This window comes from Trematomus bernacchii, unplaced genomic scaffold, assembly GCF_902827165.1.
Source record: "Trematomus bernacchii unplaced genomic scaffold, fTreBer1.1, whole genome shotgun sequence".
NCBI classification, from domain to species: Eukaryota; Metazoa; Chordata; class Actinopteri; order Perciformes; family Nototheniidae; genus Trematomus; species Trematomus bernacchii.
Window position 1 is genome coordinate 330,345 of NW_022987709.1, and position 20,147 is coordinate 350,491.

Consider the following 20,147-nt stretch of genomic DNA (forward strand, 5'->3'; position numbering starts at 1 on the left):
AGAAAAGCATCAAAGGACCTGTTGATCTTTTGAAATGTCTCCTAGCAGACTTGTGAAAGTGGCCTCAGGCGTGCAGAGCTTTCTAATGCATGTCTGCAGGAAATCTCCTGGTGGCAAGGCCTTTACAATGTGCATCCCACCGTGCCAAAAACAAGCCCCAACACACCCCGGCTGTCTCACTGCCATTCACTGGTGACTGGGGAGTATCAACTGCTGTTTGCTGTACCATGCCTAACCTGTCGTGCGAGGTACACCCAAGCCCTTGATCTGAAAATACGGCTGGATATTTGGGTTACCTGTGTTTTTGTGGATCCTTCCCTGCGCATGCGCGATATTCACATCGCAAGGACGTGCGATTTAAAAAGAAAAAGAAAAAAAAAATATATATATATATTTTTTTTTACGACGTGCGATATTAAGTAGACAAATTAACTCAAACACGTCATGTTACAATTCTTTTGCTGCTTGCTACAAAAGGAAAACTCGCGCGGCTCTCATGTCAGGGGTACTTGAGTGAGTGACATGCAGGCTCTGCATGCACAGCTAACCACAATCACAATCAAATCTCCAAAGCAAACGGACCCGGTGATTAAAGGTAAAAACACTGAATAAAGTAGTTTCATGTGTTTCTCCAAGGCAGTTCGGCGCTGCTAACCGAGCTAGCTCAGCTTGTTGCTCTGATAACTTAAGATCCAGACGTCCGTGACTAAAATCCTTCATCCGGTTAAATATAGTTAGAAAAATACCAATTGTATAGCATTAAAGTTCAAGAAAGGATGGTTTGCGGACAAAAAAAAACGGTCTTTTCTTCAATTCCTGTATTTTGTTCATATCGCAATATATATTTCGCAGGGGAAAAAAATATCGCAATATCAGTTTTTTCCAATATCGTGCAGCCCTAATGGAGGACCTTTACTCCCAGCGGCTCAGGAAGAAAGCCCTCAGGATTATCAAAGACCCCCATCTCCCCAGCAACAAACTGTTCTGTCTGTTGCCGTCTGGCAGGCGGTACTGCAGCATCAGGACTAAAACCACCAGAGTTAAACACCTGAACTGTTGAAACAACATCCATAATATTCATCTGGCTGCTACTTAGAAATTATTTATCTATTTACCTAAGATAACATTCCAATAACTTGCATATAGACTCTTATTGCACTATTTCACTTTTTTGAACTATTTTTCTTTTTGTATTTACTATTTACTTGCACTATATTTTTCTGTTTAATTGTGTTGCACTGTTGGAGGAGCCTGTGACCTAAGATTTTCATCGTCATAACTACACTGTAGCTATGTTCGTATGACAAATAAAAAACCTTGAAACACACACACACACACACACACACACACACACACACACACACAGGGGAAGATTTGTCTCCCAGAGAAACATCTGTTGGTGATAATCCCTGCTGCTTGATTGGGTGACCCACTGACCTGCCTTAATGTTAGAGCTCTGAGATGAGACTGCGGTCCTTCCTTACCGCAAGTTGTGTGAACAAACTGCATGTGATCTCACTGTCACATCACAGATACGCTTGAATTGAAAATGCCAGATGGACTTGTAGGACTACCACGCCCACTGGTGTGTGACATATTTTGTTTGCATGGCAGAATGGATTAAGATAAATGGTTAAAGACCGGGTTGGGAAAAGATATCGCACAACATTTGTTTGGGTGACTTTCAGAAGATTTGAACACTTCTTCAACATTAAGAAACTATCATTGGTCATTAATACTGATGCAAACTAAACACTTTTCTTATTTTGTATCAATTTTTCAGTCTATCTATTTTTGCTGTAAATTTAAAAACCGAATTATCTTTTAGTTTATAAGTAGTGAGAATTTTCCAAAGCCCAAGCTACCTATGTTTAAGTTGCTTGTGTTATCTGACTATTCAACAGAAAATACTAATATTTGAATTTGTATCTATATCATTGTCTGTTAATTCTCTGTCAATCTGGATAGAAAAACTTAAGTGTATTATGAAATATCCCAGATAATATTTTGTTGCATGTTACAATGTGTGTGTATTATTATTCATATTAATAGATATCCCTCCACTTTCTCTAGCATGACGGGTGCTCACTCCCTCCATAGATGAAATACATTTCTGTGATGTTTACACATGCTCTTGTGATTTTGTTGCTATACATTTAATTATGAGCTCATTGCCTTTTTCATATGGAATTATTTCTCTCTCTCCTCACTTGTTGATACTGCTCTTGAATGCAAAAATACCCAGCATATTTAGCGTGGTATAACAACTGTGTGCCTACAATGTACACCGAAACTGATTGCACTCACAGATAAGCCAATGAGGTCAGCAGAAAGAGGAAGTTATCTGAAGGAAAACTGCACCTCTGCAGTGAGATAAAGAATTATGAATATGACATTTGGTAGATTCAGTGTCTGGATACTTTCTGTATATTCATGCAGAAGATGTGAAGATGAAGGTTGTCCTTTTTTGCAGCCGTCTGACAGCATTCTGTCATCCCTCCCTCTGAGATTGTGGAAGCTGAAAGTATTAGAGGAGGATTTCACTCTCCCTCAAGAGCGCTGTAAATGTAGTTTGACATTCCTGCAGAGGGTTAATGAATTACACAAAGGAGGGCTACACTACAACAACACTATAATCTGCCTTCGGTTTATGACTGTTTTCTTGTCAATTCAAACGCCCTTTCACAGCTTGTTTAAAAAAAAAAATATATATATATATATATATATATATATATATATATATATATCCACCTTATGACGTAGGAGGTGGATATATTTTTTCATGAATTTCCCAGAAAAAGGCTAATTATACCTGTTTGTTAAACGTGCTATTTATGCTTCCACTCTGCAGTTCAAACGAAGTTAGGCCTGAATTTACCCAGGCTTTACCCTTAATTGCAACATTGCACATTGAACATTGTCAAACATTCAAGGGAGAGCAGAGATTATCTGAGGGAAATGTCTCAATCCACAGGGAATATGTGGTTTTGCCCTAATAACGCTGTTTACGCAGCACTTGAGCCATTGGTTCCATCAGTTTAGAGCTCGGTTTATGATTATTTTGACTCTTTGTTGACATTCACTAAACTCTACTGAACCTGTCAAACTGTCATACCTCAGAAATGTTCCTTACATTTGGCCCCTGGTACATTTCTTTTATATGTTCCTATGATGCCTGGATTCTATGTTTGGCCTGCACTCAAAGGCAACCTAGACAAAGTGTTTTAACACACCCGGTTGGATCTCTGGTTGGGATCAGCTGTAATCAGACACGGAAAAAGGGGCATTTTACAAGAGACTCCTTCATTTATGGATGTTGTGTCAGTAGGTTTCACCTGCAATTCATTTGTGTGAATGCAGAACATGTGATTGTATCAAGGTAATGAAAAGACTAGCTACAGTAAATCTCCTGCTGCTCTTTGAGTTGTAATGTTTTAGCCAATGCAAAGCAGTTATTTTTATATGGCTTTTAAAAATACTATTTTACATTACAACCAGATGTTTTAGGCTATAATTTTCTCAAAAAGTCACAGGCTAGGATTCCAAACCTCAAGTGCAGTGTGTTCTTAGTACATAGTAATTAGTTCTTCGTTTAGTGAAAACCAACCCCAGAGCGTAGGGAAGGTAAACTATGGCAGATTTCCTCACTCTGTTCAGGGCCCAGAAACGTTATAATGTATAGTAGGACACATATCTGCAGTTTCCTTACTCATCACAGTCTTGGAAACGACTTGAATTGACAGATAGAACATAAAGGAGGCAGCCATAAAACACACATGAAGTGGATCATTTACAGATGCAAAATATTTTCTGTACCACACTGACGGACAGGGTTTATGCTCAGCCCAAGCAACATTAGTTCTTCATTGTAATGTTTTTAATCACACTAGGTTGTTAATAAACTGGCTTGTTCTGCATTCTAATGAAAAAAATGATTAATTCTTCCCTGTTGTTTTTTCTTTCAGCCAAAATCTATTGGACAGTTCCTGCTCACTGAGGTTTTCCTGAGAGGCAACCTCATAGAGAGCGATTACTTTGGCCTGGAGTTTCAGAACATGCAGATGAACTGGGTATGTACCAGAAAATGTTTCCTTTCTTTCCTAATGGGAAAACGAAACAATTATTCTCCAGGAACTAACGTGCAAATTCCTTATTAGTGTCAGTTAAGTGCTGACCATCAAAGGCAGTCAGTAGGCCAAAGTTTGTTTATAATGCGATTTGCCCTTAGGCCTGTACTACAAAGCCAGTTCAACATATCCTGGATTTCTTTGTTTAATCTGTATTAGCCAACCCTAACAAACACCATCCCGCTAACCTGTGCTAGGACGCTGGTTATCAACTTGGTTAGTCAACCCAGGGTTTTCTCAGTGTGGCTACGAGTGAGTTCACATGAAAGGGGCGGAGTTAGCAGCATTTGACCAATCACAAACATGGACAAGCTCACTGTCAGCAGAGTGTTATATTGAATAAATGAAGAGTAAACTATAATAACAGACAAATACGAAATTAAACCTTATACATCCATGAGTTAGACACATCATCCAGGCTTAAAGCAATATAGCTGCAAAATGCAGTAAAAATACAGCTGGCAAAAAATATATAACTGTTTAAAGGTTTATAATATCACTGTTTCAGATCTTACTTTAATTACAAAACATATAGTCTATTATTATTATTATTATTATTATTATTATAATCCTCAGAAATGAATATTAAAAAAAACATAATTTAATGTGATGAGCAGGTTTACTTTAATACCTTTTGTAAAAGTTCATCAAAGCATAATCTAATGTGTGGAGTTTATTTTTCCCGTTTCATATATCTTTTTCTGTCGAGCATCTATTGCCCGGGTGTGTGTGCTTTTGTAAAGCTATTTCTAAGTCTTCGCTCCTAAAAAAGCATAACCTAGACGAAACCATAATGAATAACTACAGGCCAATATCAAACCTTCCCTTTTTAAGTAAATTGATTGAAAAAGCAGTTTTTCAACAGTTGAGTAATTTCATGTTTTTAACTGACGGTTTTGATGTGTTCCAGTCAGGCTTTCGACCTAACCACAGCACTGAGACTTCACTTGTTAAGGTCTTAAATGACATCCATTTGAACACAGACAGTGGCAGAATATCAGTGTTAGTATTATTAGATCTCAGCGCTGCCTTTGATACTGTTGACCACAACATATTGCTAGACCGTCTTGAAAACTGGGTGGGAGTTTCAGCAACAGCTCTAAACTGGTTTAGCTCCTACTTGAAGGACAGAACAAACTTTGTCTCAATAGGCAATTACAAATCAACCCTGATAAATATGTCATGCGGGGTTCCTCAAGGCTCCATCTTAGGACCTTTGCTTTTGAATATTTATATGCTACCTCTGGCTGAAATTATTAAAAAGAGCGATCTAAGCTATCACATCTACGTATGCAGACGACACCCAGATTCATTTTAAAATTACACCGGGAAACTACTCTCCGATTAGAACACTGAGCAAGTGCATTGAGCACATCACTGACTGGATGACTCAGAACTTTCTCCAATTGAACAAAAAAAATACTGAGATCATTGTTTTTGGAGCAAAGAAGGACCGATTAAAAGTAATCACAGAGCTTCAGTCGGCAGACTACAAAGTAACTCACAAAGCAAGAAATCTGGGTGTAGTGATGGACTCAGACCTGAATGTTAACAGTCACATTACAACAGTCATTAGGTCTGCATACTACCACCTGAAGAATATATCTAGGATTAAAAAACTAATGTCACAACAGGATTTAGAAAAGCTTGTCCATGCTTTTATCTTCAGTAGACTGGACTACTGCAATAGTGTATTCACAGGGCTGACTAAAGAATCTATCAGAAAGCTGCAGCTGATTCAGAACGCTGCTGCTCGAGTACTCACTGACACTAGAAAAGTGGATCACATCACTCCGGTTCTGAGATCATTACACTGGCTCCCAGTCTGCCAAAGAATTAATTTTAAAATACTACTGCTAGTTTTTAAATCACTAAATGGCTTAGGACCAAGGTATATAGACAACCTCCTCCATCACTATGAAGCATCCAGGGGTCACAGGTCTTCTGGGTCGGGTCTGCTCTCTGTTCCGAGAATAACCACTAAACATGGAAAAGCAGCTTTTAGTTATTATGCCCCAACAATTTGGAACAAACTGCCTAAATCGTGCATGTCCGCCGAAACACTTCCTATTTTTAAATCCCGACTAAAAACGCACCTATTTGCCGCTGCTTTTAATTGAGCTGCCCATACTCACACTACAGTATGCCTTTTTAGTCATGTATTCTGTACCTGCTGTGTTTATTTATTTATTTTATTTTCATTATCTTTGCTTTTTATGCCTGTTTTTAAATGCCTTTTTAATAATGTATTTATGCTGTATTTGTTCTTAAATGTCTTTTGCTTTTAATGTGTAAAGCACTTTGAATCGCCACGTGCTGAAAAGTGCTATATAAATAAAATTGCCTTGCCTTGCCTTTTAAATTACTCATGGAATACATAAAATAATGTAACCTGTAACAAAATAACGCTTATACTGCATACAGTCTGCAGCACTAAATGCCAGATCTGACGTATTTCAACATAAGGCTCAAAAAGCTGACACAGACAAGTGAACAGTATGATGCGACATAAATGATAGGTGTGACACGTCTCTCCTGCAGACTGAACGCATTGTTCTGTTTTATTTTGCTACAGTTACTTATGCTGTAGGTGATCATAAGACATTAAAGTAAGCCTGCTTACCGCAAATGTAACTACAGATTCTTCCACAGCTGGGCAGTAATATTAATATTAATTTACACATCCACACAGTAAATAGGGGATGTATTGCCAACCGTTCCTTCTGCATTTTTCAGTTTAAACTGTGTTCCTTGAGCTTGAAATACACATGTTTTGTCATTGTGTAACTCATTTACTTTTTTCATGAGTTGATCTTTCATCTGAAACATAACCGGCTAGGTAGCAGGTCAGGTGTTCAGCATAAATTACCATGGCAATCTATCCCGGTAAGAAGTGAACCACAGTCGTAGCCGTAGCATATTGAACCCTGAAGTCACCCTTACCCTAATTCCTGCTTTGTAGTACAGGCCACACTCGTTATTTCTCATTTGCTCTTCTTTATCTTTCGACAGCAATGCAAACAGTTTGTAATGTTTTTACTGGTGTTGAGCGGAATATCATACTATTATAGTCATATTTTTAAGTCCTCCAGCATACTTGTGCATATAAAAGTCAGACCTTCCAGTGTTTTATTCTTCCAAAAACAAAAGTTGAATTCAAGACCACCTACAGTTTTTAATTTTTTTAATTTAATGTATTTATTTAATTTATTTTATAAAGAGACCAAACAGAAATAATGCTGTGCGTTCTTTTCAAAAGAGAAAAATAACTGGTGTTAACCCACTGGCGTTGTCTGCTTCTGCCCACAGCATTTGCCACATCACTCTACTACCATAGAGACGCTGACATATAATCACTGTAGTAATGGAGTCACTATTGGAAGAGTTGTCACAATCGGCTAAATTCTTGAAAATGATTGTCTTAATGTGGAGTTGATGCAAATTCTTTCTTTTCAGGTTTGGCTGGAAGCCACAAAGCTGGTTGTGAGACAAGTCAGAAGTAAGTGAGCTCAAGCAATGGCTCAGTTTCCACCTGTGTGTGTGTGTTAGTGTGTTAGTTATCGTGATCATCTTCTGTTCTCATGTTTTTTCAGGACCAGAAAACACTCTATTCAGGCTGTCAGTAAAATTCTTTCCTCCAGACCCGGGTCAGCTGCAGGAGGAGTACACCAAGTCAGTGACTATAATTTCCTTCTGGATATTACTTTTATCTCATGCATGTGTAGAGGGGCTTTAACAAAAATACACAGATTTATTTTTTTCCTCTCGGAAAAGCTCATGCTTATGCTTTTTCAGGGAATTACAATATTTGTCCTCTGAAGAATGTTATTGAAATTCTTTCTGCAGTCTGTTAAACTTGATGTCAATGCATGCATTTCTTCATGCATCTCAAGTAGTTATTTTGTGGCGGCCTGTTGCATGATATTTACTTAACTCACATGAATATAAATGATGTACACTAAGCCTTTTTTTGCTTTGTTTACCTAGGTACTTATTCTCGCTGCAGATGAAAAGAGATCTGATGGAGGGCAGGTTGATATGCACAGAAAATACTGGAGCTCTGCTGGCCTCTCACCTTGTCCAGTGTATGTTTAAGCTTTCATTTTAACACAGTACTTGGTTGTTCTGTAGTTACATTTGTCTTTGTTTACTTGATTTGGAGGTTGCAGTTTGCTGCTGTTGATCTCTAATATCGAATATAGAGAGGTGTTTCTCTAAAAGCCATGTCCAAATGATCAAACGGTTGAACAAACCTCTTATGGTTGCATTTATTGCACAGCTGTTTTATACCGCATTAGTTATAGCTAGATAAGTGATGATTGAGCTACTTTTGCAGCTGTTGTATTGCATTTTCATATTCAAGCATGATGGATTTAGGAATAATGACCTCTGTTTTAAAGGGCCCATGTCATGGCCATTTCCACTGATCCATTTCCATTGTTGAGGTCTACTAGAATAGATTTATATTGTGCATTTTTCCAAACTCACATTGGTTTCTCATACAGCATCTCTGTAAACTACGTGTATTCACTGAATTTCACTCTCTGCCTTTAACGGCTCGTTGTAGCTCCAATAGCTCCAGCCCCCACCCTCCCTGTGAGCACAGTGTGCTCTGATTGGTCGGGACGTTGTGAATCGCGCTGAGCTCCGTGGAGGTGTTTCCTTGTTTAGGATACACAGCCAAACTCATCCTGAGCACACACAAACTCACAGCCGAAGTAAAAACAATAAGTGTGGCTTGATATTGAGTAAGAAAAAGGTTGATAAACGCTGTGAGAATGGGTCTGCAGAGAGAATTTCGCCGCGATCCCAACTGTCTGTTATCAGCCTGCAGCCAGGGAAGAGAAATCAGAGCTTAACGTAACGGCTCCGCGGACGTAACGGCTCCGCGGATTGGTCCATTTCGTTCCGGGTACGGCTTGACATCATGCTGTACCCGGAACGAAATGGAAGAATCAACGAGGCGTTTTAGGGAGGTATTTTCTGTGTTAGAGTTTTACTCGCTACAGGGTGTACTTTGAGGGTTTGTGACTCTGCACACCATTTACATGCATAAAAACCTTCATAACACCCAAGGGGACGGGTAATAACCGGAAAAGCATGACATGGGCCCTTTAATGAAAATCCAAAAGTAACATGAGGCTTAAAAGTGGGGTATGTAATTTATTTCAGAAACACTTGTTATATTCCATGGAATGCTCTTAACATCCCGATAGCAATGATTATATTAAATGCTTTGACAATAAATCCATTAAAAAATGTAATCTGTGGAAACCGTGGCGCTGTAAAAAGGACGACCAATCATTTTAGCCGGCCCGGCTAAAATAACTGGATGGCCTACCTGCCCGTCAGCCTTCCATCTGTGCACAAACTTATCTCGTGCCCTCATTGGTCATGTGCGCGTTGGTGTGTGTTGGAGGAAGTGGCAGATTTTTTCCGGTTGTGTATTGTCTAGTTTCTCCAAAATTACCTACCCCACCTTTAAAACCACAAAGAAGTAGGATTAAAAAATCAAACCGAGTAACATCATAAACCAACCACCAGAAATATGTAAATGAAAAGCATAAGAATGGGATAATTATGACTTATACCCTATTTAAATTCATGTGCACACTAATAATAGTGTATTAAGCGCAGCGCAGAGTGCAGACTGCTGCTGCAGCCTGACACACCGACCCCGCCCCCGCCCCCTCCGTCGTGGAAGGAGGCGGTTTTCCTTGAGTTTTATGGCAAGCGTGGAACCAGATTACAGGGTCCCGGGCCGTACTCTTATCAACTTCTCAAAGGTGTCGATAACCACCGACGGGTGGACGGCACTTACAACTAAATCCTATCTTACCATAACCTGCCATTATATCGATAGTGAATGGGAGATGAAGAGTGCGGTTAATTTAGCTGAGGGCTCCGCAGTGCTCTGTGCCCTCGGAGGAAAGGGTTTTTTCGGCGGCAGGACTAATCCTTAACCGGCTGCGCTCTCGCCTACACCCATACATACATACACATAAGTAGGCTATTTATTTAATTTATTTCAATGATGCTATATTAATACTGTTCTACCTGAAGAGCCCTTTTTGTACCATGTACACGTTCCAGTAAAGAAAACAACGGAATACCATTTGTCAGTGTTTTTTTTTTGACATGGCTTAATAAACGTTTAACATAGTGTACTCTGAAAACCTGATGTATGGCTCTTGCTTTGACCACAGCGGAGATCGGCGACTACGATGGCGTAGCCGACCATGACTTCCTGAGGACGACCAAGCTGTTGCCTTACCAAGAGAAGGTGCAAGAGAGGATCATGGAGCTGCACCGCAGGCACCTGTAAGTTGCTCCCTCAAGTCCCATGTGCTGTTCCATTAACAGGTCTGGTTGTGGCTGCTTTTTTTTGTGCATGACACTCGTAATATTCTTATACAATTCATGTTTTGATTGCACTGAACGAATGCAACAACAAATAAAAACACAAATGTCTACCTATTAAGAGTAACAGAAGTAAATGTGACTTTTCACCCCTGACCACATTAAGCCAGTTTACTATGACATGGACACGGCTCAGTTCATACAAGGACTGTCAAGGCTTGAGCCGGCTGACTAGCAGGGCCTGGTAGTGTGGGTTATGGTGATCATTATCTGCTCTAAGAAGGCAACATTAACTCATATATAACCCATTCATCACAGCACACCAGAACAGTATCACTGTAGAACTACAGTATGACTTCAGTGAGATGAATTAGCTGTTGTAAGAAGAGACAAATTATACAACTTGTTTTAAGTTTGGAGGCATTTTATAGATTTGTTAGACTCTCTACGAGTATTCCTTGACAAAGGAAAGGGAGGCTCCAATACATGTCCTCTTACAGTAGTGGGCATCATTTCAACCAGCGTCGCACATGAATGATATTTTTGGGGAATTGTTGGTGTCACGTTGTCTATACCCCTGTTTAATGTGTCTTTCATCACAAATGTTTAGTGTTAACTATAATGAGTTAACTAAACTGAGACAACTGTGTTCTTGCTAAAATACCATAATGAGAGGGTTTCCATTTCAGAGTCCAAAACCCCTTGCTGCTCTTTTTCCCACCACCAGCCCCCTTGTTAGCTCAGTACTATATTCAGCAACCAATAGAGGCTCTTTTCAAACCAGTGTATTAGGCGGCTCTAAATACCATGTCTAATCTCTTCCCTTGGTTGCCAGTGTTGAAGCACAAGCGTTGAGTTCCCTGGCCTAATCCTCTGCTCTGGCCGCTCTATTAGCCAGAAGGCCAGAGGGGCAGGGGAGGGCCCTAAGAAGATTTCAACGCTTAACGGATGAACAAAATTAGAATCTGGTGATGATTGGATGGATATGTCTTCCTAACATGCTGTTTGGTTGTAATCACATGGTTTAAGATACAGACTTCTCAAAGTTGTAAGGGATCTAAGGACACAGTCTTCTGCAAAGGAGTCATGGTACTATCTTTGTTTGAATCTCATGTGGTAAATCAAATAGACAGAGATTGCATACTTTACACAAGGCTCCAAACTGTGCTTAATGCTCCATAAGGCTGGTCGATTGTGATTTTAACCTTGTTTGTTAGAGGAACACAATTATTTTGCTGCTCTTCGGACGACAGGAAAATACAGAGTCAAACGTAATCTCTCAGTATTGTTGTTGCTACAATCTAGTGTACAGCCTAGTGGTGTAAGAAAGCAGCATTAACTCATTATAACCCATTTATCACAGCACACCAGAACAGTATCAGTTAGAACTACTGTATGACTCTAGTGACAGGCATTAGCTGTTGTGAGAAGAGAAAATGATACACATGCTGATCTCAGTGCAGGGTTGAGTTTAAGTATGCCCATGATAAGTAAATATATTGTTTTGATTTGCAGATTCATAGACATTTGACATGTTAAATGTAATATATTTTCTTAAATTAAATTCACAGTCCAAAATCAAACTTAATATCGGAGCTATCAGTGCAATCTAGTTTACGGCCAAATGGTGTCTTCAACAATGCCTCATCAAAATGTTCTCCTGGAAAAGTAAGGGCTTCAACTTTTTATTAACTGGATTAATTATGAGATTTTGGTAAGGACTTATTAGTTATACTAAACTATATCTGCCTATTGAAAGATGCACTTTTACCTGATTATACTTATGCAGCACAGTTCACACAGTCAATTCTTTGTTAAGGTTAAATGAAAGAGGCTCAAGGTTAGAGCCTTGGGGAACTCCACTAGTCTGTTTGGATACATCATTGGGAAAAAAAGAAAACTGATTTGGTTGCTTGAAGACAAGTTATGATGATATGCAGGGGTTTTCTAGAAAAATATAGTATGAGGGCGCAATGTCACTTCCGGCCCATATTACCGCCCGCCCACTTTCCGGCAAAAATACTGCATTAGAGCGAAGCGGAAAATAATAGTTTCTTCATGTCTTAAAGCTGCCGAGTCATATAATGCACCTCAAACAACAAATAAATCCTGAGAGCGCCGTCTGGTGCTCTTTTTGACAACATTTTCATATTTGGAGTTATTATCCGTTTTTTGACTAACAGAAATTTGTTTTTTTGGCATCACTTTAAAATGTTAAGGGGAAAATCGGCATTTTGGTATGAGGGCACACGCCGAAAGTAAGAGGGCGCAGCGCCCCTGTTACCCGGTTTCGACAAACCCCTGATATGTTTTTTCCCTATTCTCACACTCTCAGGGGCCAGACTCCAGCTGAATCAGACTTCCAAATCCTGGAGATTGCCCGTAAACTGGAGATGTACGGTGTCCGCTTCCACCCAGCCGCTGACCGGGAAGGCACCAAAATTAATCTGGCTGTTGCTCATATGGGCCTTCAGGTTTTCCAGGTGACTCATACAGCTGTGTTTTGTTGAGGTCACCATCAGTCCCTCAAAATGTTGCTATCAGGGTTATTACTTTCTATGTTAAAATTCCACTTTCCTCCCAGGGCAACACAAAGATAAATACCTTCAATTGGTCCAAGATTCGCAAACTGAGCTTCAAGAGAACACGCTTCCTGATCAAGCTCCACCCAGAGGTTCATGTACGTCTTGGAGAACAGATTATTGTCCTTATTCACAAAATGTTAATGGTGGCTGTTATTTTATTGGTGTGTCCCATGATCCACAGCCAATAAGGAGGAGGCTCGTTAACAGTGTGTTTGTTGTCTTTCTCTATGTTTCTAGGGCCCTCATCAGGACACTCTCGAGTTTATGATGGCCAGTCGTGACCAATGTAAAATCTTCTGGAAGATCTGTGTGGAATACCACTCATTTTTCCGTTTGTTTGATCAACCACAGCCCAAATCCAAAGCTATCCTCTTCACCAGAGGCTCTTCCTTCAGATACAGGTAATTTTTAAGCGACATAAAAAAAGGCATATCTCATCTAACACAATGCTTGCTTATAGGAACTTTGGGGTTTCTTTTTTGTATTTGTGTACATTAACGAAGTTAAATTCTTTTAATTACGAGATAAAAAACTATTCAAGGTTATTGCAGATATAAAACATGGCAAGCTGTCTGTGATGAGATGTATCCTTCCCTGTTAAGTGATGTTGTGGAAAAAAAGAACACACATTTTTCCATTATCTTTTGGTAACTTTTATCTAAAATAACTTTGGAATGTTTTTTTTTGGTCAAACTTATGACTTAATAACAGAGAATATTTATGCTTTCTCACAAATCTAAGACTTTAATCTGGGAAATTCTGAGTTTTCTTCTAAAAATAATAGCCTCCTCCTCTGGCTCCGTAAAGTATTCTGTGTTTTAATTCTTAACTCTTTTCCCAGTGGAAGGACCCAGAAGCAACTTGTGGACTACGTCAGGGAAAATGGGGCAAAGAGAACTCCGTACCAGAGGTGTGTGTTTTTACATTTGGTATATATTTTTATTTTATTTATATATATATATATATATATTCATGTTATACCTATATTGGTTTGTTTGTTTACAAATATACATGCCCCGTTTCTTGCTCAGGAGAAACAGTAAAATCCGAATGTCTGCTCGCTCCCTCGCCTCAGATGTGCCAAAACAGGTCGGTGGTTTTCCAGGGTGCAACACATTTGAGCTTTCAGCATACTGTACTATAATGAATACACTAAGACAATGAATCTCTGCTTTCTACCCCAATTGATTCTTGCCTCACTCTTGTGTTCATTATCTGTGTCCATTTTTCAGAGCTTGTCATTCAATGACAGTTTCAGGGCCCAAGGCTCCCCCTCCTCCGCTTCTGTGTCCTTCTACTCATCACACATCTCTAGTGTCCTCCCGCGAACAGAGCTCCAACCACAGCCGCATCCTGCCACGCCGAGCCGGTCTCCAGCGCCTACCCAGCAGCAGCTTCAGCTCCCTGTGCAAGCTGCCAGACCCCCCAGCCCTCCGAAGGAAGACCCTGTCAAGGCTGCTTCCCCATCTCACTTCGCTTTTCAAGGTGCCCCTAACAATCAGGCAGCAGGACACTGCAGCCCCTTGTTTGTTTGTGTAGAGAGTGGCACTTCCAAATCACAGCCTTCCAAAAATGGCAATGAGGATCATGAGCATGGTGGTAGGAGGGGAACAGGTAGCTCAGTGGGAGGAGGTGGGGGGAGGAGAAAGGGAGTTCTTACACCTGAGGCTTTTGAGGCAGAGCTTTTGCGTACAAAACAGAATGCCATGTTTTCCATGTCCAACTCGCCGCTGCACGTCACTGAGGAGTTCATAGATGATGATCCCACTGAGATCTCCTTTTATGGTGGGGGTGCCGAGGCCTATTCTTTTGGGCTGGATGATAAGGTAGATCAATTTGATTTTGTGGAGGGATCTGACCTGAGTAAAAACAGGATCTTTAGTGTGGGCATTGAGGACATGAATGGAAACACCAATCCCTTTCCTGATAGCATTGTGGGTAATTCTGAAACCAGCTCTCTGGTTATTAACCGCTCTGAGTGCAGCTCCCTGGACAACCTGGGGCTCAGCTCTGCAGGCGAGTCCCTGTCGGCGAGTTACGGGGGGGGCGACTCCTCCTCGCTCCGCCTGCCAGGCTCTGATATCCAATCAGAGGCCAGCTCCTTGGTCAACTTCCCGGCATACTCAGAGCGTTCTGAGAGCAGCTCTGCTGTGCAGTTCAGTGACCTGGTTGAGCAGCTGGAGCAGCTCAGCTACCCCCCCACGACCACTGAGGGCTCTGGGAACGGCAGCTCGGACTCAGACTCCGACTGGGGCTCTGATAGTGTCCTTCCCCCCGAGCAGAACCTGTTCTATAGTAACCCGCTGACGGGGGGCAGTGGAATTGAGGGTTTCCTCCTTCAGTGCCATAACCTGCAGGCCATGGCACTCGCAGACCCCTCTGGACCACCTAATTTTAAAATGTAAATCACCCATATTTTAAGTACTTGATAATTAATAATGACAATAAGTAGCAGGTTGATCAAACCTGGCAAAGTGAAGCCTTTCCCCCCAATTTGTGACTATAATCTCAGATTTTTTTAGATGTGCTAAAAACAAAATGTTTATTCACACAGGATATTAACTCTTTAATCTCAGACATTGTTGATTATTTGTATGTCCTCGTTCCTTGGCTCCGAAGTTTTTTTTAACCATACTCTTAAAAAAAACATGTATAAAATATATATATACATATACTCTGAGTCATTTCTAACAGCCTGCACTCCCGTCAGAGTTGGTGCACATCTTTGTAGTGTTTTAGTTTTAAGATCTGGACTTGTACTTCTCATGAAACTTGGTTTATATGTGACCTTAATTTTCATGAGATTCTTGAATAACCTAGTCCTTTCATAGTCTTTGTCAGTTGTCCTATCTGGAACATTCAGCTTATTTAGAGCAACCATTGATTATTGGGGAATCTCTCATGCTTTTACTTTGGAAGCTTTATATAATTCAATAGATGTTCATGTCATTTAAAACATGAATATACACATTGACATGGGAACGTCTTTTTTGATAAGCATCCCATATGCTGAATACATTGGAATCTGGATTTCAGATAAAAGTTAAATAATGTTTTTCATCCCATTTTGCATGGCTTAATAGTTTCAATTTAATGAAACAGATATAGCAGAGTCAAATATTTTTTTATAATGATTTCTACCCCATTTTCTTTTTTATAATAACTTGACCAACAGGTAAAATGTGATATCATTTAATTTTGTGCTGACCAAATGCAGTTTTTAAATCAAAATCAATTGGCTTTAAAATCTAATTTCTCAGTTGCTACTGCATGTGCAGTTTTCCAGTAGCTACACATTGATAATCTGTATTAAATCTAAGAGTAAAAATCAAAGGAATAGTGGTCCCAGTCAAGGATCCTCACAGGCCTTCCGTTTGAGAACACTGCAGCATTGGAGCTCCTTTTCAGTTTGCACTTCTGTGCCTCGCTGACACCTGCTGGCTGAACTCAGCACTATCCACGTGGACTAGTTCACCGTATGTAGACTGTGTCATGGAGGTGTCTGATGTCTGAAGGATACAAATCTATTTTAGACATAAATAACATTTTGCCTCATGCTGAGCTATGTTAAAGAATGTAAGCAGTGTACTAAAGAGCCATTGAGTACACTGCTAACACCACTTTCTACTAAATGAATGTATCATTGTACACGTTTGTAAGGCTTTGTGCTTATATAGATAACAGTACAGAAGTACTCACTTATTACACAAACTAAGAATGCAGTGCTTTTCAACATCAGAAAGATCAATGTTTGTAAGTTGTAGGAAACCCTTTAGATATTGTAGAGAAGGCTTTTATTGAACATTTTTACAACTCATTTGATGTCTCTTTCATATGGCCTTTAGCAAGTTTCAGCGTTAGCTATGGTCAGGGTACCAACAAGGTGGATATCTGTTGATTGGAAGGAAACGGGCATCTTTTGCACATTAGCTATGAATTTCTTGGTACTTTTATATTAGCTGGATATTGTGATGTTTTTTTAAAAAGTATTTGTATAGGAACGGTAATTCGTTGTGATGTGGTTCGTTGCTAACACAATAGCATGCACAAAGCTTTTTTAAATGCTCTTTTTGTTTAGTCAAGTCTTTCTTAAAATAAATGTACTCGTGCCATAGAACACAGAACGTTTATACTGTGTTCATATCAAAATAATCACTAGTGTTTTTGTTCATTAACTCGTGTCACTTGCCAAGAGCAAGTTCCTGTTTGCTTTTGAGCTCACTTTATTTGTCCGAATTAATTCACTTGCACAATTTGCTATTTCTGTACACGATACAGTCTTCTTTTATCCTTGTGCCTTATAGCACTTACTTCACTCTTCTCATGCAACATGTTGCATGTCTCAGGTGTATGATCCTGTTTACTTTTCAATATAGTCTAGATGTTGCCGCCGAACATCTATGTGGAAAAGGGGTTGTCTAAATTAAGTTATCCTCTTTAGTAATCAAGAGTCATTTGTTAAACACTCAAGTTCTCATTGTCATTTTGAGGATGGCCATTTTACATTTTTCCCAATGAACACTTTGTGAACAGTCGTGTCACCTTGGAGAGTCTGGAACAGTGTTTAGTTTCATGTGCCATCAGTTACCTATTAGACCCGGAGGAGTTGCCTTTTTTCTGCCATGTGATTTTTCCGAAATCTCAACTAAATATTGAATTAACAACGGGCTGATTGATTATAACCAGCTAAGCTAACAGCACTTAGGCATCAAGTAATCAACACTTAATCCTGAACGTATGTATATTGACCTATGATCAACAACCTGTACTTTAATGTGTGTATGCTTTTACTCTCAAGAATAAAGTAATCTCTTTTTGTTACCATGAATGTCAAGACTTAACATTATTTTTTAAGTTACACAGCCGTAAATCGAAGACGCAATGTGGAGGTTATTCTTTAACTGCTTTTAAGAGAAACCACCAGTGGTGTTAGACATGCTTGCAATGCGCACATTGAAAGAATATGCATGTCTTAGATCAAGAAATATAATGTTTACCTTGGATTGTTGTAGAAATATTAGGCTTTGGGGGTTATACTCAGACAAACTGGACATATTGTGTAAAGGTGTGCTAATTCATTCACACAACTCAACAAACTTGTGATCCCACATAAAAAATGTAAAAGCTGGTTTCACTTGCAGGTGCAACATGCTCAAAATGATCCTGATGTCCTCACATATTCTTTTTGAATTTCTAAATCACTTATTGTTCTAGAAAGTGAATAACCATATTGGTATGGAGGGATTTAGAGTGTAACAATAATTGAAAAAGATGCAACGAGTAAATACACACTGCCTTTTTACTGTTAAGGCAGTAAACGTGTGCTGTTGGGGGTTGGGCCGGATCAGGATTCCTCAGCCTGACTCCAGCTGAGTGCGATGGCTGTTTGCACAGGCTCTGTGCCAAGTCATTCCAGAGTGCAGCCCCGTCCTCCTGCTGTGGAGCCGTTCCCCCTCGTGTCATTCCCTGTGGGAACAAACTATAAACAGCTATCGGCCCTCCAGACAAGCCACATTCCCGATAGGTCTTTGCTTGAGCAATTATTTCCGGGTCGAGTAGTGACTTTTTTTTCTTCTTTTTTTCTCAGCCTTTCCCCGTTCCTGTTTTTTCTCTCTCTGATAGTAGTGGAGGAGCAGCTGTGGTGACCTGTGACTCAGTGAGGGGATAGCCCAGCGTTTCATCTGCTTGTTATGTCTCCTCATTTGTTGTGTAGTGAAGCTCACGGGCAGAACAAAAGCAAGAAGAGCCAGTTCTCTGAAATGGAGCCGGAGCGAGTTTGAGTTGGCAATGAATCATTTTGTCCTGCTTGTGGAGGGCTCTGAAAACAATGGCAGGGGGAAAATGTGGGAACCATTACTCCCCTCTGCTGTCTCCCTTTCACTTGTGGCCAGTGTTTGTGAGGAACCCCTCCACTTGTTTTAGTTTAAAATGTGTTTCTGAGACATTAGATAATTACGGGAAAAAAGCAAGGTTAAGATAAAGTTGTGTATCATGACTGTCTGCAGCATTAAGCACTGTTAAGCTTTTTAGTTCCACTTCTTGTGAAGAGCATGTGACTTTAACCCCGCCCATTTCAAGATCATGTTTTTCCTGTTTGGGAAGAGTCCTTTAACCATTGTAATTCACACCACAACACCTTGCACTGCAATCTTTACTTATTTGAGCTGAATAGTTAAAAATAATTTAACTGAATAGTTAAAAACCTGCTATATTTGATATATATATATATATATACTTTTTAAGTGTATGTTTTCCTTCTTCCACAGATGCATTGGTGGACAGCCCTCAGCACTCCCCCTTCACCTCCAAAGGCCCCTCCCTCTGCATGTCTCCCTCCTTCCAGATGTCCACCCTCAGCCTGCCAGGCCAGGCCTCATCCCCCCTGCAAAGCCCCATCCTGAGCGAGGTGGGCAGCAATGCCAGGCTAGAGGAGGATGAGGAGGGCAGGAGGAAGGTACACTGCCTCACAGCCCCTTTAGAGTAGGAGGGATGAATAATAAAGACGTGACACATACAATCATGGTTCTGTGACAGAAAGTGAATCCATTTATTGTTACTTAGTGTGAAGCTTCATTCATAACGTTCATATTTAAATTTGTATTCAACATTTGAATCCTGTATAAAGGGAAAGCTAGTTTTGAAGTTAGTATTATTTGAATTTTCTCTTGGAGGGAATGTTGATCATCACTTTTTTTGAACCGTGTGTCCCTCCTTTTCCTCAGCGATATCCCACCGACAAGGCCTACTTCATTGCCAAAGAGATTCTGACCACAGAGCGAACGTACCTGAAAGACCTCGAGGTCATCACTGTGGTGAGTTACTTTTTATTTACTGTTTTTGTTTGGATTAACCTAGGCAATGTATTAATGATGAACTTTATTCATACAGCACCTTCATGCAAGAAACGCAGCACAAAGTTCTTCACATTTAGTGCTTTGGGATGAAATAGAGAAAGAACACATAATGCATACCAAAAGTTAGAAAATCAGCCTCATGAAAAATAAATAGTCAAATAAATCTGCAGCATGCTCATACTGTACAAATCAACACCCTGCAGCAGAATCAACATGTCTCC

The 20,147-nt window shown here is 40.0% G+C and overlaps 1 protein-coding gene across 2 annotated transcripts in view; it reads left to right on the forward strand.

Annotated features, from left to right (window-relative positions):
- Nucleotides 1-20,147, forward strand: part of farp2 (FERM, RhoGEF and pleckstrin domain protein 2) — a 44,969-nt gene that overhangs the window by 11,839 nt on the left and 12,983 nt on the right. For both annotated transcript variants that reach the window (XM_034140874.1, XM_034140875.1), the window contains exons 3-15: nucleotides 3,966-4,070; nucleotides 7,584-7,626; nucleotides 7,721-7,799; nucleotides 8,115-8,212; nucleotides 10,334-10,448; nucleotides 12,823-12,970; nucleotides 13,072-13,167; nucleotides 13,310-13,473; nucleotides 13,914-13,982; nucleotides 14,104-14,161; nucleotides 14,305-14,557; nucleotides 19,339-19,526; nucleotides 19,795-19,884. In XM_034140874.1, the coding sequence (XP_033996765.1) occupies nucleotides 3,966-4,070; nucleotides 7,584-7,626; nucleotides 7,721-7,799; nucleotides 8,115-8,212; nucleotides 10,334-10,448; nucleotides 12,823-12,970; nucleotides 13,072-13,167; nucleotides 13,310-13,473; nucleotides 13,914-13,982; nucleotides 14,104-14,161; nucleotides 14,305-14,557; nucleotides 19,339-19,526; nucleotides 19,795-19,884 (1,506 nt within the window). The remainder of the gene's footprint in view (nucleotides 1-3,965; nucleotides 4,071-7,583; nucleotides 7,627-7,720; nucleotides 7,800-8,114; nucleotides 8,213-10,333; nucleotides 10,449-12,822; nucleotides 12,971-13,071; nucleotides 13,168-13,309; nucleotides 13,474-13,913; nucleotides 13,983-14,103; nucleotides 14,162-14,304; nucleotides 14,558-19,338; nucleotides 19,527-19,794; nucleotides 19,885-20,147) is intronic.